At 35.0% G+C, this 16,628-nt stretch overlaps 1 protein-coding gene across 1 annotated transcript in view; it reads right to left on the bottom strand.

The window, feature by feature from the left end:
• The window catches only part of LOC123241459 (sodium channel protein type 1 subunit alpha), a 138,448-nt gene that overhangs the window by 72,705 nt on the left and 49,115 nt on the right, over positions 1–16,628 (bottom strand). Inside the window, exons 2-5 of the mRNA XM_044669104.1 lie at positions 15,877–16,009; positions 13,084–13,322; positions 9,886–10,059; positions 8,718–9,074 (exon numbers count right to left, since the gene is read on the bottom strand). Of these exons, the coding sequence (XP_044525039.1) occupies positions 8,718–9,074; positions 9,886–10,059; positions 13,084–13,322; positions 15,877–16,009 (903 nt within the window). The remainder of the gene's footprint in view (positions 1–8,717; positions 9,075–9,885; positions 10,060–13,083; positions 13,323–15,876; positions 16,010–16,628) is intronic.

Here is a 16,628-nt window from a genome sequence, read left to right as displayed (position 1 = left end):
AGAATGCCTGAAAGTTTACACTGTTTCCCTTATAGCAGCCTTATAAAGGGGATAGTACACATTATTATACCAATTTTACATGTGAGAAAATTGAGGTTTAGAGAGATTAGTTGATGTCCTCAAACTCACACATTTGGGAAAGCCAGAACCAGAACTTGAAAATGTGTTATCTAAAATATGATACTCCCCATCTCAACCAGATTCAATAATTGAACAATATGAGTCTGGATCTCCTGCAGAGAGTGCTGGATTGAGTATTATGATTTTTGACCTTTAGTCCTGACTCCAAATAATGACTTGTGTGACCTTTGATACTTTTATGGATCACTGATCTTCCTGAATCTATTACTTTGCTGCAGATGGCAAGTGAGTCACATTTGCAAATAAGAAAAAAAATTTATTTCCTGGACCTGTTTGTTTAGGGAATTCCTGGTGAGGAACTTTCCTTTACCAATGCATAGAAGCAATGGCTAATATTTTTTCTTACTTATTTAAGAAAAATCTAAACTTATCTTTTCCTTTTGAAAATTTCCCACTTTGAGAACAGAACTGGGGGTGTCTTTAAAATTGTATTGTCTTTAGCACAGTGTATTTTTTCTGTATTTGGAGTTGTTCTTCCTGACTTCATCTTTTTAAGGGTCATGTTGATTTTCTTCCTATGTTAGATAAGGAATTGCTGAAGTCAAAATTGGTGATTTTATTGTCATTGATGACAAGTCTAGATTACTATAGAAAGAGTAAATAAATCTATTTCTATTTATTCCAATTTAGCATCCTCTTTCTAGTTTCATTTTTAAATATTCCCAGGATGTTAAAATTATTACTTTATTGAAGCATTATTACACATCAGACTGTTGTCCATAATTTATTGAAAAACACTGATCTATAAAAATTTAAAACAAAATTTTTTCATAAATGTTAATATTCTAAATAATCTCCAAGCTACATAGAATGAAGAACTTCCAAAAAAGATCCTTAGCAAAAGAAGTCAAAATTATATGGCTAGACAGAGGATGAAGTTTCCATAGTTTGTTTTGATATAGCTAAGAGTAAAAATGCTTTTACTGAACTAAAGAAGATGAATTTACATCCTAACACTTTTATTCAACTACTATAAGTTATTTTATCCATCTGTGCCCCATTCTATAGAATCAGAAACATAAAAGAAAAAGGACATATTAGTGACTTACTTCAAGACACTCTATCTGAGCCCTATCAAATAAGATAAGAATGAAGTGAAAATAATAATTTATATTTGAAAAATACTATAATATTTACAAAATGTTTTCCTTGAAATAAGTAAGGGATGTAATATAGATGCCTCAAAATTTCAGGCTTTGATGGGATCCTGTTATGATAATTCCAGCAACATCCTCAATCTCCTAACAGAGGAAGCATCCAGGGAAGCTCAAAACCCCTGGATCACCTTGTCAGATTATGACCAGCAGTAACTGCCCAAGGTCTCTTTTTCAGCCAGCAAGGAGTTGCTAGCATGAAGAGGCACCAGTTTCTAGGTTCAGATATCTCACACCCTTTTTACCAATATATGTTCCAGCTAGACTTAGGTAAGAACCTTGTAAAAACTGACTTCATTTTATTTATTTGGGAAGGTAACCAATTCTTATTTCCTCCATTTGTCCTAAATTCATATTGTTAATATGTCCCCTCAATAAAACAGGTTTGCTTTACTGGCATGTTGAGTGCTCCCATGTTTCCTTATACTCAATCTTGGTATTCTGAACCTTCCTAATTTTCATTAAAACAGACTTTGAAGGTCATACTGAAATCCAAACATGAACACACCTAATGAGCAGTCATTTGCTTCCATTGAGGAGGGTACCCTTTATTTTCCAATAAAATGAATTCTCTTGAATGAATACTTCTCTTTTTAGCTTCCATCCCTTTCTCTTTTTTTTAAACCCTTACTTTATGTCTTAAAATCAGTACTGTGTATTGGTCCAAGGCAGAAGAGCAGTACAGGCCAAGCAATGGTGGGGTAAGTGATTTGTTCAGGATCACACAGCTAGAAAGTATTCAAGGTTAGATTTGAACTCAGGACCTCCTGCCTCTAGGCCTGGCTCTCAATCTACTGAGGCATCTAGCTGCCCACCCCCCATCCATTTATTTTAAATCTACCCTCTGGGTCTGATCTGTCTTTCCCATGATAGCCCTTTAGACATTTCCAGTATCTTGAAGGTTTCTATCATGTCTTCCCTAAAGCTGTTCCAGGTAAGACATCTATTCCATCAATCGTTGTCATGTGGCATGCACTGAAGGTCATTCAACATTTTGGTGTCTTCCTCTGGATGCTTTCCAACATAGTAGGGTCCTTCCTAAAATGTCAGGTAGTTAACAAGCACTCACTAAGCATTTATCCTGTTTCAGGCACTACATTGAGGTTTGGGAATTCAGAAACAAACAAACTAACCAGTTCCTTCTCTCAAGGAATTTACAATCTAATACAGAACATTCTAACATGAACATAACTAGATATTATGATAATTAGATTAAGTATTCACTGCCCATCTTTAGATTTAATCACCAAAGGTGAAAACACCTCTAATTCTGGGAGGTCTGTAACTCAAGTGAGTGGGTGATGAATCAGAATCAACTGACTGCCCCCTAGGCAGTACTATATGGGTGCCTCAACTTGTATATGAATTAGATTTAAGTGAAGTAAAGATGTACAAAGTCATCAGCCTCACTCTTTCTTTTATAGTCATTGAAGTTCCCTGGCAAGATAAAAGTCAGGATGACTGGTGATGGCTCAGGATACAGTGGATGACCTACATGTCTTTGATATCTGATTAAAGTCCAAGGGTTCCATGGCACCTGCTTCAACTGCCTTCATGGTTTTTGGAACAAATCCTTTTCATCCAACCATTCCATACAAGGATGGAATATGCTTGGTTTAGATATTCCCCAACTCAGCAGTGGATTTGAGGTCTGTTGGTTACCATCTGTTGAGATGGGCTACAGCTTCTTGGAGCCATAGGTAAGAGTTGGGTGAAAAGTGGACACCAAAAGGGGATGAGCAAAAGGCCGAAAACTGAAAAAGACTCAGTAAGCTCTCACACCAATCAGATGTGCTAGAACTCCCTTAGCAATTTATACACTCCAAGGAAGTAAAGTATAAGAAGTCTGAAAATATTGGAAGAGGTCAGGTTGGGAAGAACTTTAGATGTAGAACAGAGGCAGTTATATTTGATCCTGGAGGTAACTGGGAGGCACTAATGCTTACAGGTGATGAGTTTGTGGGAGGGTAGTTGCAGTATGAGTAGAGAGAAGGGGACAAAAACAAAACTTATTGTGAGAGTAGAAACTATAAGATTGGATATCTGGGGTGAATGAGCATGAAGAATCAAGGATAATACCTATGTTAAGATATCTATCTTTATAAGAATATGTTCAAGGATTCCATCAGGAATCTAAATCAAACACAATATAGTTTGCAGACTCCATTGTCTTCTGTTTTTTTTTTTTAAGGAACTTCACATTTGCCCTTTTCTAATCCTATGGTCTTAATCTCATTCTCCCTGATCTTTCTGTAATCATGGAAAGCAGGAACATCTCCCAATTCTTTCAGTATCCAAAGATGTTTCTAATGTAGATATGATGACTTGAGGTCATTTAGCGCAACAAGAAGCCTTCTTATTATTTTCTCATTTATTCTGGGCATCAACTCCCCTTTAGCCATTTTATTTTTGTCCTTTATCATCCACAGATTGTTCTTCTTACACGATCCTTTCTTTAACACCCTCCCCAGAACCAAAAAAAAAAAAGAATTGAATATGTTGCCTTCTTTCTCTCTCCATTTTTAAAATAATCAACCCTGCCAGCCCAAGCAGCCATCCGTTCTTTAATCTCCTTTCTGTCCTCCAACATAGCAACAACATCAACATATCATTTTTTTCTTTAGCTTTCCTTTGTCACTGTTTAGTTGTTTCAGTTGTGACTGACTTTTTGTGATCCCATATGGAGTTTTCTTGGCAAAGATACTAGAGTAGTTGGCCATTTACTTTTCCAGCTTATTTTATGGATGAGGAAATTGAGGCAAAAAGGGTAAGTTGCTCACAGTCACACAGCTAGTAAATGTCTAAGACAGGATTCGAACTCATGAATATGAATATGAATCTTGACTCCAAGTCCAGTACTGTAGTCACTATGTCACCTGGCTGACTATAGAGCTTTCCTATATTCATATTATTCTGAATGTTAGCACTCCTAAAGTATTCTTACCGTACTATAACAAATACACTTTTGCATTTATCTTATTACTTCTCTCTCTTTCATCTTTCGTGTGTCTTTTTTTAGACATAAGTTGGTTGGTGAATAAGTTTCTTGTCTTTAGAAAATTCCCTTTAACTCCCACATCACAATTGTATCTCTGTATGTTTTCTGAATGTTATTCTTGAGAATATCTCATCCTTCCTCTGGTGATTTACCCCAGAGAATTTTCATCTATGGGATCCTATCTATCCTCTCTCTGAATCCTTTGAAATCTTCTCTCTGCAGCAAAGTGGTACCCATGATACAGTGCTGGGCCAGGAGTTGGGAAGACCTGAGTTCAAATTCAGCCTTAGATACTTGTTAGTCATGTGACTTTGGGCATCACTCAGCCTCTTGGTTCAGTTTCATTATCTGTTAAATGGGCATAATAATAGCACCTACCTCATATGGCAGAACTGTAAGGATCAAATGAGATAATGTTTGTAAGGGACATGATACATATAAGTATTAGATAAATGTTAACTGTCATTATTATTAACTGGGTTCCTGTCAGATTGTTTGGGGCTTTTCTTGCCTAAATCAGAAATTCTATAATGGTATGTCTATTTTTTCACAATTTTCTTCTGTTTTGTTTATTTTTTTACTTCAGTAACTAGTTATTCCTTGTTGGAAAGAAATACTGTGGATACAGAATAGAATTTTCCCTTATTGGCTCATCTACCATTTAAAAGATGAAATTCTTATTATAATTTAAGAAATTATTAGATTCTTTGCTTATGGCAGAGAATACTAACAGAAGTACAGTTTTTGGTGTCTCTGATTCTTTCCATTAGTGCCATTCTATGTTTACTAGAGATTTAAGGTATAGTCGCCAGAAATTGTATTAACGTGATTTCAAATTAAAATAGTCCCAAGTCAGGATGACTTTTATGAAAGTTAATTTACAATTAGAAAGGTTGAAGGTAGGGAAATTGAAAGAGAGAGACTCAGGCCCGGACTAGAGGTCCGGACCAGGTAAGAATTTAGAGGCCCCAGCAGAGGAGCACAGAGGTTAATTAAACAAGGCTTCTAGCCACAAGGCCTCCTCCAATAAGAGAGGCAAGAGAGGCCTCCTTGAGGGTAGAGCCTCCAGAAACACCAAGGGAGGAGAAAGGAAGTCAGCCTAACTTACCTATGTGACAATTCAGAGGGAAGCCATCTGAGGTCTCGCCAAAGATCCTTCTACACCAAGTTCAAAGAGCCAACTGCCTCCACAGGAAGTTACCATCATATTTAAAAGATAGCATCTTTTGTCACTTCCTGCATCCACCTCCAATTTCAAGTAGACAAATGGCAGCCTCAACACTGTTTTGGACTGCCCAAAGGGCAGTCCCTTGTTTTTGATTTGTTACTTACTATCATGTGTGGGTAACTGATATTCCCCTCCCCGTTTAATTCTAAGTTGGGTGGGGTGACATTATTTCTGATGGCTAGAGTCTAAACAATGAATGAGAATGAGTTAATTCCCTTTACATACTAATGAGGAAACTAATGTTGAGAGAAGTAAAGTGACTTGGCCAAGTGGTATAACTAATCATTGTCAGAGCTAGAAATTAAGCCACATTTTGGACTCCAGGTCCAGTAATCTTTTCATGTTGCCATGCTGCCTCTGGCCTTGCTGGGTTTTAGGCCAACTTGTTTTCCCTTCTGTTGCTTTTTAAGACTCCTTTTCCCCTCCACTTTTTCTCTCCTTTGTAAGATGATTCCACACTCAGTCTTCTGCGATCTTCCTTTGTAATGTCTTGCAAATAAACTTTTATTTTAAACCATTACATTGCCTTTGATTACACATCTCTTTAGTAAAAAGATCACGTGATTGCTGGCTGAGGCGTTTTCTGTACTCTTTTAGACTCTTTCACATAGCAACTGATTTATATCAACTAAACTTTTCTATTAGGTTTTTATCCCTAATCAAGTCACTAAGCTTTCTTGGGCTAGTTTCCTCAGTAGCCAAACAAAGGGATTCGGACAAGATAGGCTTCAAGTTCCCCTAAAACTAGGATCATAGGATTCTATAAAAACAAACATATATATGTATATTTACATATATTTATGTTTATGTATATATACACCACAAATATGCCTACATACTATACAGCTTAAGATTGCTATTAGAGCTTAAAACTGCATTAAGTCTTTTGGGATACCCTTTATATACATATAATAATAAATTAAGGAAATAATGTTCACAATTATGCCTCACAAATTTTAAGGTGTTGAAAACTACAATTAGAAACATACTAAAAATAACTTAGGAATTCAATCTGAAATTAATGTTAGTTGAGACATTTAGGTTCATGCCCCCAGTTTTCTGAGTTTTTCTAAATTGCAGTTCTACTTTTGTCAGTTTCAGCTAAAATTGATCCTTACAAAAATAACAGCATCCTTAGTATTTTATGAGCATTGTATATGTAGTATATCCTCTTCCTCTTCAGTTTACTGTATGTCATATAATTTTGTACTGAAATCAGAAATAACCCAAATTCACATTAGAGGGTTGGAAAGGATTGATCATTTACTCCATTAGTGTACACTCAGCTGCATTAGCCTTCTTTTGTTTTGACTTATAGCTAAGGATTCATTAACCTAGAGCTGTCTAATATATCTGTTATATGACACTTATAGTGAGTAGATGTTGGGGTCAGGGAGGGGCAGGAAGTGCTGATATCAGCATGCGTGTATATATATATATATATATATATGTATATATATATATATATACAATCTCTAGGTCTTAGTCTAATACTGGCAAAAATTTAAAGGCATTTTGGCAAAAGTAAAGGAGGAGAAGAATGAGTAGTAATTACCCTGAATTATGGCCTTGGGAAAGTGAAAGAGTTGTCAGACTCTTTTAAATTTTAGCTTTTTCCCCAATCCTGCTCAAGATAGTATTCTTTCAGTTTAGAACTCATTCTCTGATCCCAAGTACAGTGCCATGGAAAAGGCTTCAGAATTGAAGAAGATTAGAGAAGGAGAAGCAGAACCTGAGTTTGAATTCCAGCTCTGCTACTCACTATTTGTATGACGTTGGGAATCTCAGTTTCCTTGATTGTAAAATGGGGAGGTTGGTCTCAATGATCTTTAAACTCTTTTATAGGAAATCCTGAGGGAAATGCGGTGGACAGGTTGCCATAATTCTGTGAGCATTAAGCTATTTATTGGATAATAGGTAGCTAGGAGGCTCAGTGGATAGAGAGCCAAACCTGGATTCTGGGGAGCCAGGTTCAAATGTGATCTTGGACACTTCCTAACCCTAACCATTCTTCTGACTGATACTTATTGATTCTAAGAGAGAAAGTAAAGTTGAAAAAAATGTTATCATATATCCTTATGCCAATTTATTATGCTGTTGCAGGGAGGTAAAAAAGCCTCAATCTGATTTTTTCCCCATGAATGTCCAAAAAATTATTTTAAAATATTCATTATTCATGAGTGTAATTTTCCTCATCATATTATCTTTTATTACATTTATTTACATACGTATTTTATACCTCAACATAATGCAAGCTCCTTGAAGACAGGAGTTATTTTTTATTCCTGTCTTTGTATTCCTAGTACTTAGCACAGTGCCTTGCACACAGTAGGTATTTAATAAATCACAGAATTTTAGAACTGTAAAGAACCTCAATCGTCATTTAGTCCAACCTGAAAAAAAATCTCATCTACAACAAACTTAACAAATGGCTAGCTAGCTTTCCTAAAAGGCTTTCAGTAAGGGAGAAAGCACTATCTTTTGCTCCTGCATAGGTATAATTGCTGGAAAGGGTTTTTGTTTGCTTTTTTGCCGCTTCTATCCATTTCTCCTAGTTCTGCCTTCCAGGACCTAGCAGGACAAGGATAATTCCTCTCCCACATGATTATCTTTCAAATACTTGAAAACAGCTATTACTTTTCCCCTTCTTTCTTTTTTGCCAGTGTTTTCAGGCGCTCTTCCTTCAACCAGTCTTCACATGTCATGAACTCAAGGCCCTTCACCATGCTGTCTGTCCTCTGCATATTTACCATCTTATCAGGGTTTGTTCTAAAATATCAGAGGTAGACTTAAACACAAAGCTCCCAAAGTGACCTGATAAGGAAAAGTGTATAGATAGTGAGACCATCTTCTGCCTTGTTCCTATCTTCTAGATTTCTTCTATGGAAGCCTAGGATACCATGTGCTTTTTCATCTCATTGTTGACTCACAATGAGCTGGCAGGATGCTAAAACTCACAGATTTTCTTCAAATAAATTGCCTAGCTGTGTCATCTTATAATTCTGAAGTTGAATTTTTGAACCTGTCTTTCCATTTTTAAAAATTTCAGCCTTTTTTTGATGATTTTTTAAAAGCCTATCAAGATTTTAAAAATTCTGTCATGCAGTAAATAAGCTATCTTTTGTAGCTTCATGTTTGCTATGCATTATTGAGCTGAATTATGTCATAGCTCAGGTCAAATTAGCTTTATACTTACCACCAGGTTCCCAATCACCATGACCATCATGAAGACAGTAAGACACATGGCCTGACCAGCAACTTCCATACAGTCCCACATAGTCTCTATCCATTCTCCACACAGCACCCGGAACACAATCAAGAAGGAGTGGAAAAAGTCATGCATGTGCCAGCGTGGAAGTTCACAGTTAGGGGCAATCTTGCAGACACAGTCTTTGTAGCTTTTACCAAAGAGCTGCATGCCAACCACAGCAAAAATGAAAACAATAATGGCCAACACCAAGGTCAGGTTTCCCAGAGCTCCTACTGAGTTGCCAATGATCTTTATCAGCATATTTAGTGTTGGCCAAGATTTTGCCAACTTGAAAACTCGAAGCTGGAAAACAAAAGATGATAATTAGTATGCACTGTTTTGAGTCTATACAACTGTGATTTTCATCTAAGTATACTAAGAATTTGCCCCAAAGTTTTTCTTCTTTTTTTTTTTTGTTAGAAGTATGGAAAAAGTTCTTTCACCCTTTATTTCCCCTTTGGGATAATATTCTGAATAGATTAAAGTATGGACTGAATCTAGGTGCTATGGATTTTATAATCCTTTTTAAGGGTGTGGTGTTCTAACTTCTATGTGAAGGCTTCATTCCTCTAGCTGGTCTAGCAATGGGGTGGGGGAGGGAAGAGTTCCAATATATCACTTCCCTTTTCCCTCATTATAATTCTTTTTCACAATTTCCATATTTATTCATGATGTATAAGGGGACCTTTGGGCTCCTGTTTTATGTAGATATTTTTCTTTACAACTGCAAATATAAAAAACTCTCTACTTTCTATTTCTGAGAAGGGGCTCACAAAAATGCAACAATTGCAAAACTTTTCTGTTTGGTTTGGATAAGAGCAGGCACATTGCCTCAGATTTCTGTAATAGTTGTAGCAAGGTATACATTAGCAAACCCACTTTGCATTAAATTGCCATCCAATCTTACAAAGGTCTTCATATTTTTTTAAATCTAGTAATTGTGGTGTTTTCATTGGCATTCTTCCCCCGCCCCAGAGTTTAAAACAATAAATAAATAGCTCCTAAAAAAATGGCAAGCCAAACACAATGGCAACTGGCTAATATATTAGACTATGCAAATGACAACTCTCTTTGGAGAAAAGACATTCTGAAAAACTAATGAAAATGTGTTTACCAGTCTGAAAGATCGGAGAACAGATAATCCTTCCACATTTGCCAGTCCAAGTTCCACTAAGCTAAGTGTCACAATAAAACCATCAAATATATTCCAACCCTCTTGAAAATAATAATAGGGGTCCATGGCAATAATCTTCAGAAACATTTCTCCTGTGAAGATCCCAGTAAATACCTAAGACCAGAAACAAAGTTAATGTGTTGTCGTACAATGTTGCTAGGTAAGAATATCATGCATTGTCTTGGCCTGTTATGTTCAAGTTATTCCCTCTTTCTTGACTTTTTGTTGGAATATTTCAACAATTATATTATCTTTAGTAACTTTCTTATTCAAGTAAGTAGTGGGAGAAGTTATTTTTCACATACTCTATTAATCTTATGATAGGGCCCTAGAGTAGTAAGAACTCAATTCCTGTATATTAAGAATTATTGGGTATTCCTGCATCAGGGTTCAGGGACAGAGATTCCATCCAGTTTGCTGCTTTTTAAATTTTCTTTTGTCCTTAGAAATTCCGAAGAACATCTTCCCTTTTAACAGAATTTGATTAATAAATGAAGGGGTTAAGGGTTCTTTTTCTGTGTATTTTCCCCATGACATAGAAATGGGAAAGGAGGGATAGTTTGATAGACAGCTTCTTAATTAGTTATTTACCAATTAGAGAAGTCTTGGGATGTTCAAGGGAACTGAATAATGAGCTCCTAAAACTCAACTTATTGAGCTTCTAGGTCTGTGGTCATTTGAGAGAACCATTGCAATATATGTTACTTTATTGGTTAGGATGCGGGCCTAACCAATAAACTGATATTCTTATCAAAAATCAGTATCTCAAGATAATTTTAATTGTAAGTGTGGGGAAATTGTCATTTTAGGTCCTTTGGGGGCATACATCATTTCTATAATGATTGCATTTTTAGTTTTTAGTCATTTTCAGTTGTGTCAATGTTTTCACAATCCCATTTGGAGTTTTCTTGGCAAAGATACTGTAGTGATTTGCCATTCCTTCTCCAACTCATTTTAAAGATGAGGAAACTGAGGCAAACAGATGAAGAGACTTATTCATGGCCACATAGCTAGTAGGTGTCTGAGGTCAGATTTGAACTCAGGAAGATTGAGTCCTCCTCACTCTAGGTCTGGCATTCTATCCACTGTGGTGAGCTGCTCCATAATAACTATATATCACCATCTAATGCAAAAATGAAATGATTTTTCTTATTAAAATAATATGAAAATAATGACTTTTTTCAATACCTTTTATGGTTATCTCCTCCCCAGTTGTTAGTCCTCTCTTCACTACAACTTGATATTTATTGTACCCATTTATATCCATATCTATCTGTATCAATATACATCCTTCTATCTCTCTATACATCCCTCTATCTTGCATATAATTATCAGTGAAAATGCTGTTTTATTCTCCAACCTGCCAACTCTCTTGCAAGATTACTTAATAAGCTCCTTGTCGAGAACATGGAATGCCTCACTTTTAGATTTGTATCCCCTAAAGTTATTACAGTTCTTGGAATAACAAATGTTGCTAATTTATTAGCTGTGTTTTAAAAAAAAAGCAGATATACACGCAAGGTAAAATGAAGACAATTACACAGAAAGCTTCCTTTCTACCCTAAATCTCTCAAACCCCAAAGTAAACTCTAAGCAACAATGAAAAAATTGCTTTAGAAGTTCAAGTCTGTTTCCTTAAACAAATAATAGTCTAATATTCTAAAGCTATTCAGATTCAATTGACAAACACCTAAATAATTTATTTTTCTGAAACATAAAATGGAAAAAAAAACAACTAAGTGGTAACCTTCGCCAAAAATGGGTCTGCTGAATATCTGATACACAGTGTACTGTTGGTTATCAATATTTCATTGGCTTTAATATAAAAGGATAAAGCAACACAAGTACTGAGCCCCTTTAAGAGGAGAAGCCTGAGACAATTTATGGGATATGGAAGTATACTCGATTAACCCTATGGCCCTACCATGCGACAATAGTTAAGTGGGTTTAAAAAAAAAGGAACTGTTATTTGTGTCTTCCTATAGTAATGCCAACCAGATAACCAAAGTTCAAAAGTATTCAATTGAACCATGAGCACTAGATACACAACAAAGATTATCAGAATAAAAATAGAGGTATAGGACCTTCAGATTTAATAAGAACTCCTATGAATATTATGGAAATATTATTTTGCCTTTAAAGAATAGCCTTATCCTTGAACATATTAATGATATCATTTTTCAATTTTTCCTTTGGCTTCAATGGCTGTCCCTTTTAGTAGAAAGCAGATATTATTCATTAGTGATTTAAAAGGGACTTGTCAATGAACTGTCTCTACATCAGAATACTCACAATGTATTTGAATACATTGAATAAAATCTATATTTGAATAAAAATAATGAACATTCAATACAGAAGACTGATACCTAAACTCAGACCATTCCCAACTGAACCCTATCAAGAAAAATGAGAATGAAATGCTAATACTACTTAAAAAATAACTGATATTATAGATTTAACTCTTTAAGGTTTTCCAATGCTATGATGAAGGCGATGACTAGTATTTACAGATTTACAGAGCACTTAAACATTTGCAAAGCAATTTTATTTGTTCCTCACAACCGTCCTGTGAAGAAGCTGCTACACACACACATGTTCTCATTTAAGTGTGATGAGATAGATGACTTTATGATTAATGTCTGCAATCTGGTAAAAACATCATTTTCCTTTCTGGCTTTGAAAGGCTAACTATCCATACTTCCTTGCTATGACATTCCTGAAAAAATACTTTTATTTATTTATTTTATTAAAATTTTTTCCCATGGTCACATGATTCTTTTCTCTCCCTCCTCTCTTTCCTCCTCCCAGAGTCAACAAGCAATTTCACTGGGTTATACATATATTATCACTCAAATCATATTTCCATATTATTCATTTTTGTAATAGGGTAATCTTTTAAAACCCAACCCCCAAAATCATATACTCACATAAACAAGTGATAAATCATATGTTTTCTTCTGAATTTCTACTCTCTCAGTTCTTTCTCTAGATGTGAATAGTACTCTTTCTCATAAGTCTCTCAGAGTTGTCCTGCATCATTGCATTGCTTTTAGTAGCAAAGTCAATTACATTTGATCGTCCCACAATGTGAAACAATAATTTTAAAGAAAGAAAACTTTGACCTTTCAATTTGCTTACCAAGTTTCCTACTGAAAGTACATTATTGAAATGAGGAGTCATTGGATAATGTTCCATGGCCATGAACAAAGTATTTAAGACAATGCAGATGGTAATTGCCAGGTCAACAAATGGATCCATCACAATTAGATTGACAATGTGTTTTACTTTCAACCAGTGTGGGGAACAGTCCCAGATTAAGAAAATATTGGAAAATTTATACCAGCAGGGTGGGCACTTCTGTCTGGATTCTTCAAGTTCTGGAGAAAAAAAATAATTACAAAATTACAGTTGAGATTTTCTTTTTCACTAATTGATACATTTATATTTGTCATAAAAAGAAAGTGACTTCTTATTCTTTTTCTTCATTAGGATTTGAATTAAGGGTTATAGAAGTTACAATGTGAAATTCCATGAATTTTAGCAATAGAAGGTAATTTTACATAGATAAATACTCTATCCTAATTGCATTTCCTCATACAAGTATCTTATGGCTACACATGATCTTAGTGTTTTTGTAAATTTTCTAGAACTAAAGTTCCCAAGGCATGACTAATGAATTCAGGGAGATAAATTTCTGGGTTGTTCCTCCAAACATTCTTGTGACTCTGGTGTATGAGGTAAATTTGGCATTGTAAAGAAATATAAATAAAGGGTCCCTCAAATTTTGCTGGAGAGGAACTATCTTTTATTTCTTCAAAGCCCTAAATCTCAAGAGAGGTTGAGAAGAGGTCTATCAGGATGGCACAATAACATGAAAACATAATGTGTACATAAAAACACATTTTATATTCAATATTTTATACTGTATTTTATGCTGTGTGAATTAGAATGGATACATATTTTAAATATTAAAAAATAAAAGATGGAAGAAAATGGAATGGTACAATTATACCAAGTGTGGTATAAAACAAACTATATAAACAGTAAATGAAAAAATAGGATGGGGCATTTGTAGCTGTGGCAATCAGGAAAGGTCTCATTTAGGCAGGACTTGAACAGAATTTTGAAGAGAGCTACTGTTTCAAAGAGAATAAAAGGTAAAGTACATTCTTGCAATGGAGGCTAGACTTTTAGAGACATGGAGATGGGATGGAATATTTTTCTTAGGCATTAATAATTAAGCAAGCTAGTTTTTCTATAATTTAGATTAAATATAAAGAAATAATGAATAGTGAGCCAGAAAATATAGACTGGGATGGGATTGTAAAGGGCTTTAGACAACAAGAAGTAGTTTGTATTTTATAGTACAGGTAAAAGGACGTCACTGGAGCTTTCTAAATTTGGAAGTGACATAGTCAAATCTATGTTTTAGGAATAACACTCTTGCAGCTGTGTTTTGAGCATGATTTCAAAAAGGGAGAAATTGGAGGCAAAAAGATCAACTAGGAGGCTATTATAATAGTAGAGGTGAGAGATGATGATTCTATTGTTGGAAGTATTCAGTGAAAGCGTTTTTAAATAAGAAAACATACAATTATTTATCTGTTGAAAGATTATAATAACAGCATTATTTGTAATTATAAGCAATTAGAAGAAACATATGTCCAACCATTAGAGAAATTTTGAGTGAGTTCCATCATTAATGTGAAAGAATACCATAATGTGACTAAGACCAATACGTGTGAGGAATACATGGGAATGTATAAGAGAGACTAATGAAACAATAGAAAGAGAAAAAAATAGCAGAACCAGAAGAAGAGAGAATACACTATGATCACATGACAGGAAAAATTAATGACAATAAGTGAAGAAGTTGATAGAGACTTCAAGGAAGTGTGTGAAAGGTTATGATATTTTTCGAGGTGAAATTAATTGAAAGGTAAATAGTTTTATAGCAAGATAAAAGATTACATTGGTGTTCAATGTTAAGTAAATAATAACTTGCTCCTTCTGATTTTGCTAGTTCTTTACAATGCTTACTGATTTTTATGTGTTCATGTGTTCTCATGTCATCCAACTAATCACAAATGTTCACGGTCCTTAGCGACTACTGAATAATATCTAAACTCATGAGATTGGCATATAAAAGTATTGGGGAGCAGCTTTCCTTTTCAGCCTCATCTTACATTCTGCCATCCCTTTCCCACATACTTTATGCTCCAGTCAAACTGTATTTACTTGTCATTTAAAAAAACATACTCCATACTTTTATGACCTTTTACTTTTGCTCACATTTCCCTATAAAATAACTTCCTTTAGCTCCTTCTCACTCTCTGGTGAGTGGGCAGCTAATTGGTATAGTGAATAGAGTGCCAGTCCTGGAGTCAGAAGATTTATCTTCCTTAGTTCAAATCTGGCCTCAGACACTTATTAACTGTGTGACTCTTGGAAAATTACATGACCCTGTCTGCCTCAGTTTCCTCTTCTATAAAATGAACTGGAAAAGAAAATGGCTACCACTCCAGTATCATTGCCAAGAAAATCCCAAATAGGGCCATGGATACTCATCAAACACAATGGAAAATGACTTTAAAACAACCACTCTTCCTGATGAAATCTACTTGATTTTTCAAGATGTACCTTAGCTGTCACTTTCTCCATGAAATCTATCCTGATCTCTTCATTTGGAAATAATTTTTTTTGGTAGAATTCTCATAGTGCTTTCATGGTCCCTTATCATGTTCTATTTGACATCAGAATTATTTTTGTCCTTGCTATATCTCTTCTAATATACGTGCCTAAAGAGCAGGGGCCATGCATTGTTTAATCTTTGCATATACCTCAGAATCTAGCACAATGTAAAAATGTGGTAAAGTTGTTGAATGAATGAATGCACAAATGACATAAATGGAAACAAAACTTTTTACTAACCTTCCACGGTATTGGTTAATATACTGGCTATACTCATTGCTCTTTGTCTTTGGGTAGGATCTTCCAGAAAATCCATGGAAACATGGAAAGAACTCGACCTTCTCTTTTTAATTTCTGTTTCAGTAGTTGTGCCCTGTAAAGAAAATGATGACACTTTAAATGACCATTTTGAGCAAAGTAATAATCCAATAACCAAATGGTGAAGCAAAGGTTTCATGGAGCACATGCACCATGCATCTTCATATCTAATCAGTTTGTGCCTCTAGATTTCTTATTGTGTCATTAACTTGTAATGTTTAAATTGATCTTTATTTTTAAAGTAATAGCAAGTGACAATGCTTTTTTGAACCCATGAAGTATAAAATGAAATGGAGTATGATACAATTTATAAAAATAGAGAAAAGGGACTAAACTAGAAGCACACTCATTGAACCAAAATATTTTTGATAATCAAATTTAAAAACATTTCTAAGCAAGGAAGGAAAAAGCCGTCTATAACTTAAAGGCCATGTCCAATATTTCTCATATATAATTGGTTTGGGACACCAGCTTTTAAGAGGGCTTTCTTTTCTCTCCTTCCTTCTCTTTCTTTCCTTTTCTCTTTTCCTTTCCTTTCCTCTCTTTTCCTTTCTTTTCTTTTCCTTTCATTCATTTTCCTTCACTTCACCCTTTCCCACCCTTTCCTTTCCTTTCCTTTCCTTTCCTTTCCTTTCCTTTCCTTTCCTTTCCTTTCCTTTCCTTTCCTTTCCTTT

The sequence above is a fragment of the Gracilinanus agilis genome, chromosome 3 (genome assembly GCF_016433145.1).
Source record: "Gracilinanus agilis isolate LMUSP501 chromosome 3, AgileGrace, whole genome shotgun sequence".
NCBI lineage: Eukaryota > Metazoa > Chordata > Mammalia > Didelphimorphia > Didelphidae > Gracilinanus > Gracilinanus agilis.
The sequence above is the reverse complement of the archived record's forward strand: the minus strand, read 5'-3'. Positions and strand labels throughout refer to the sequence as shown.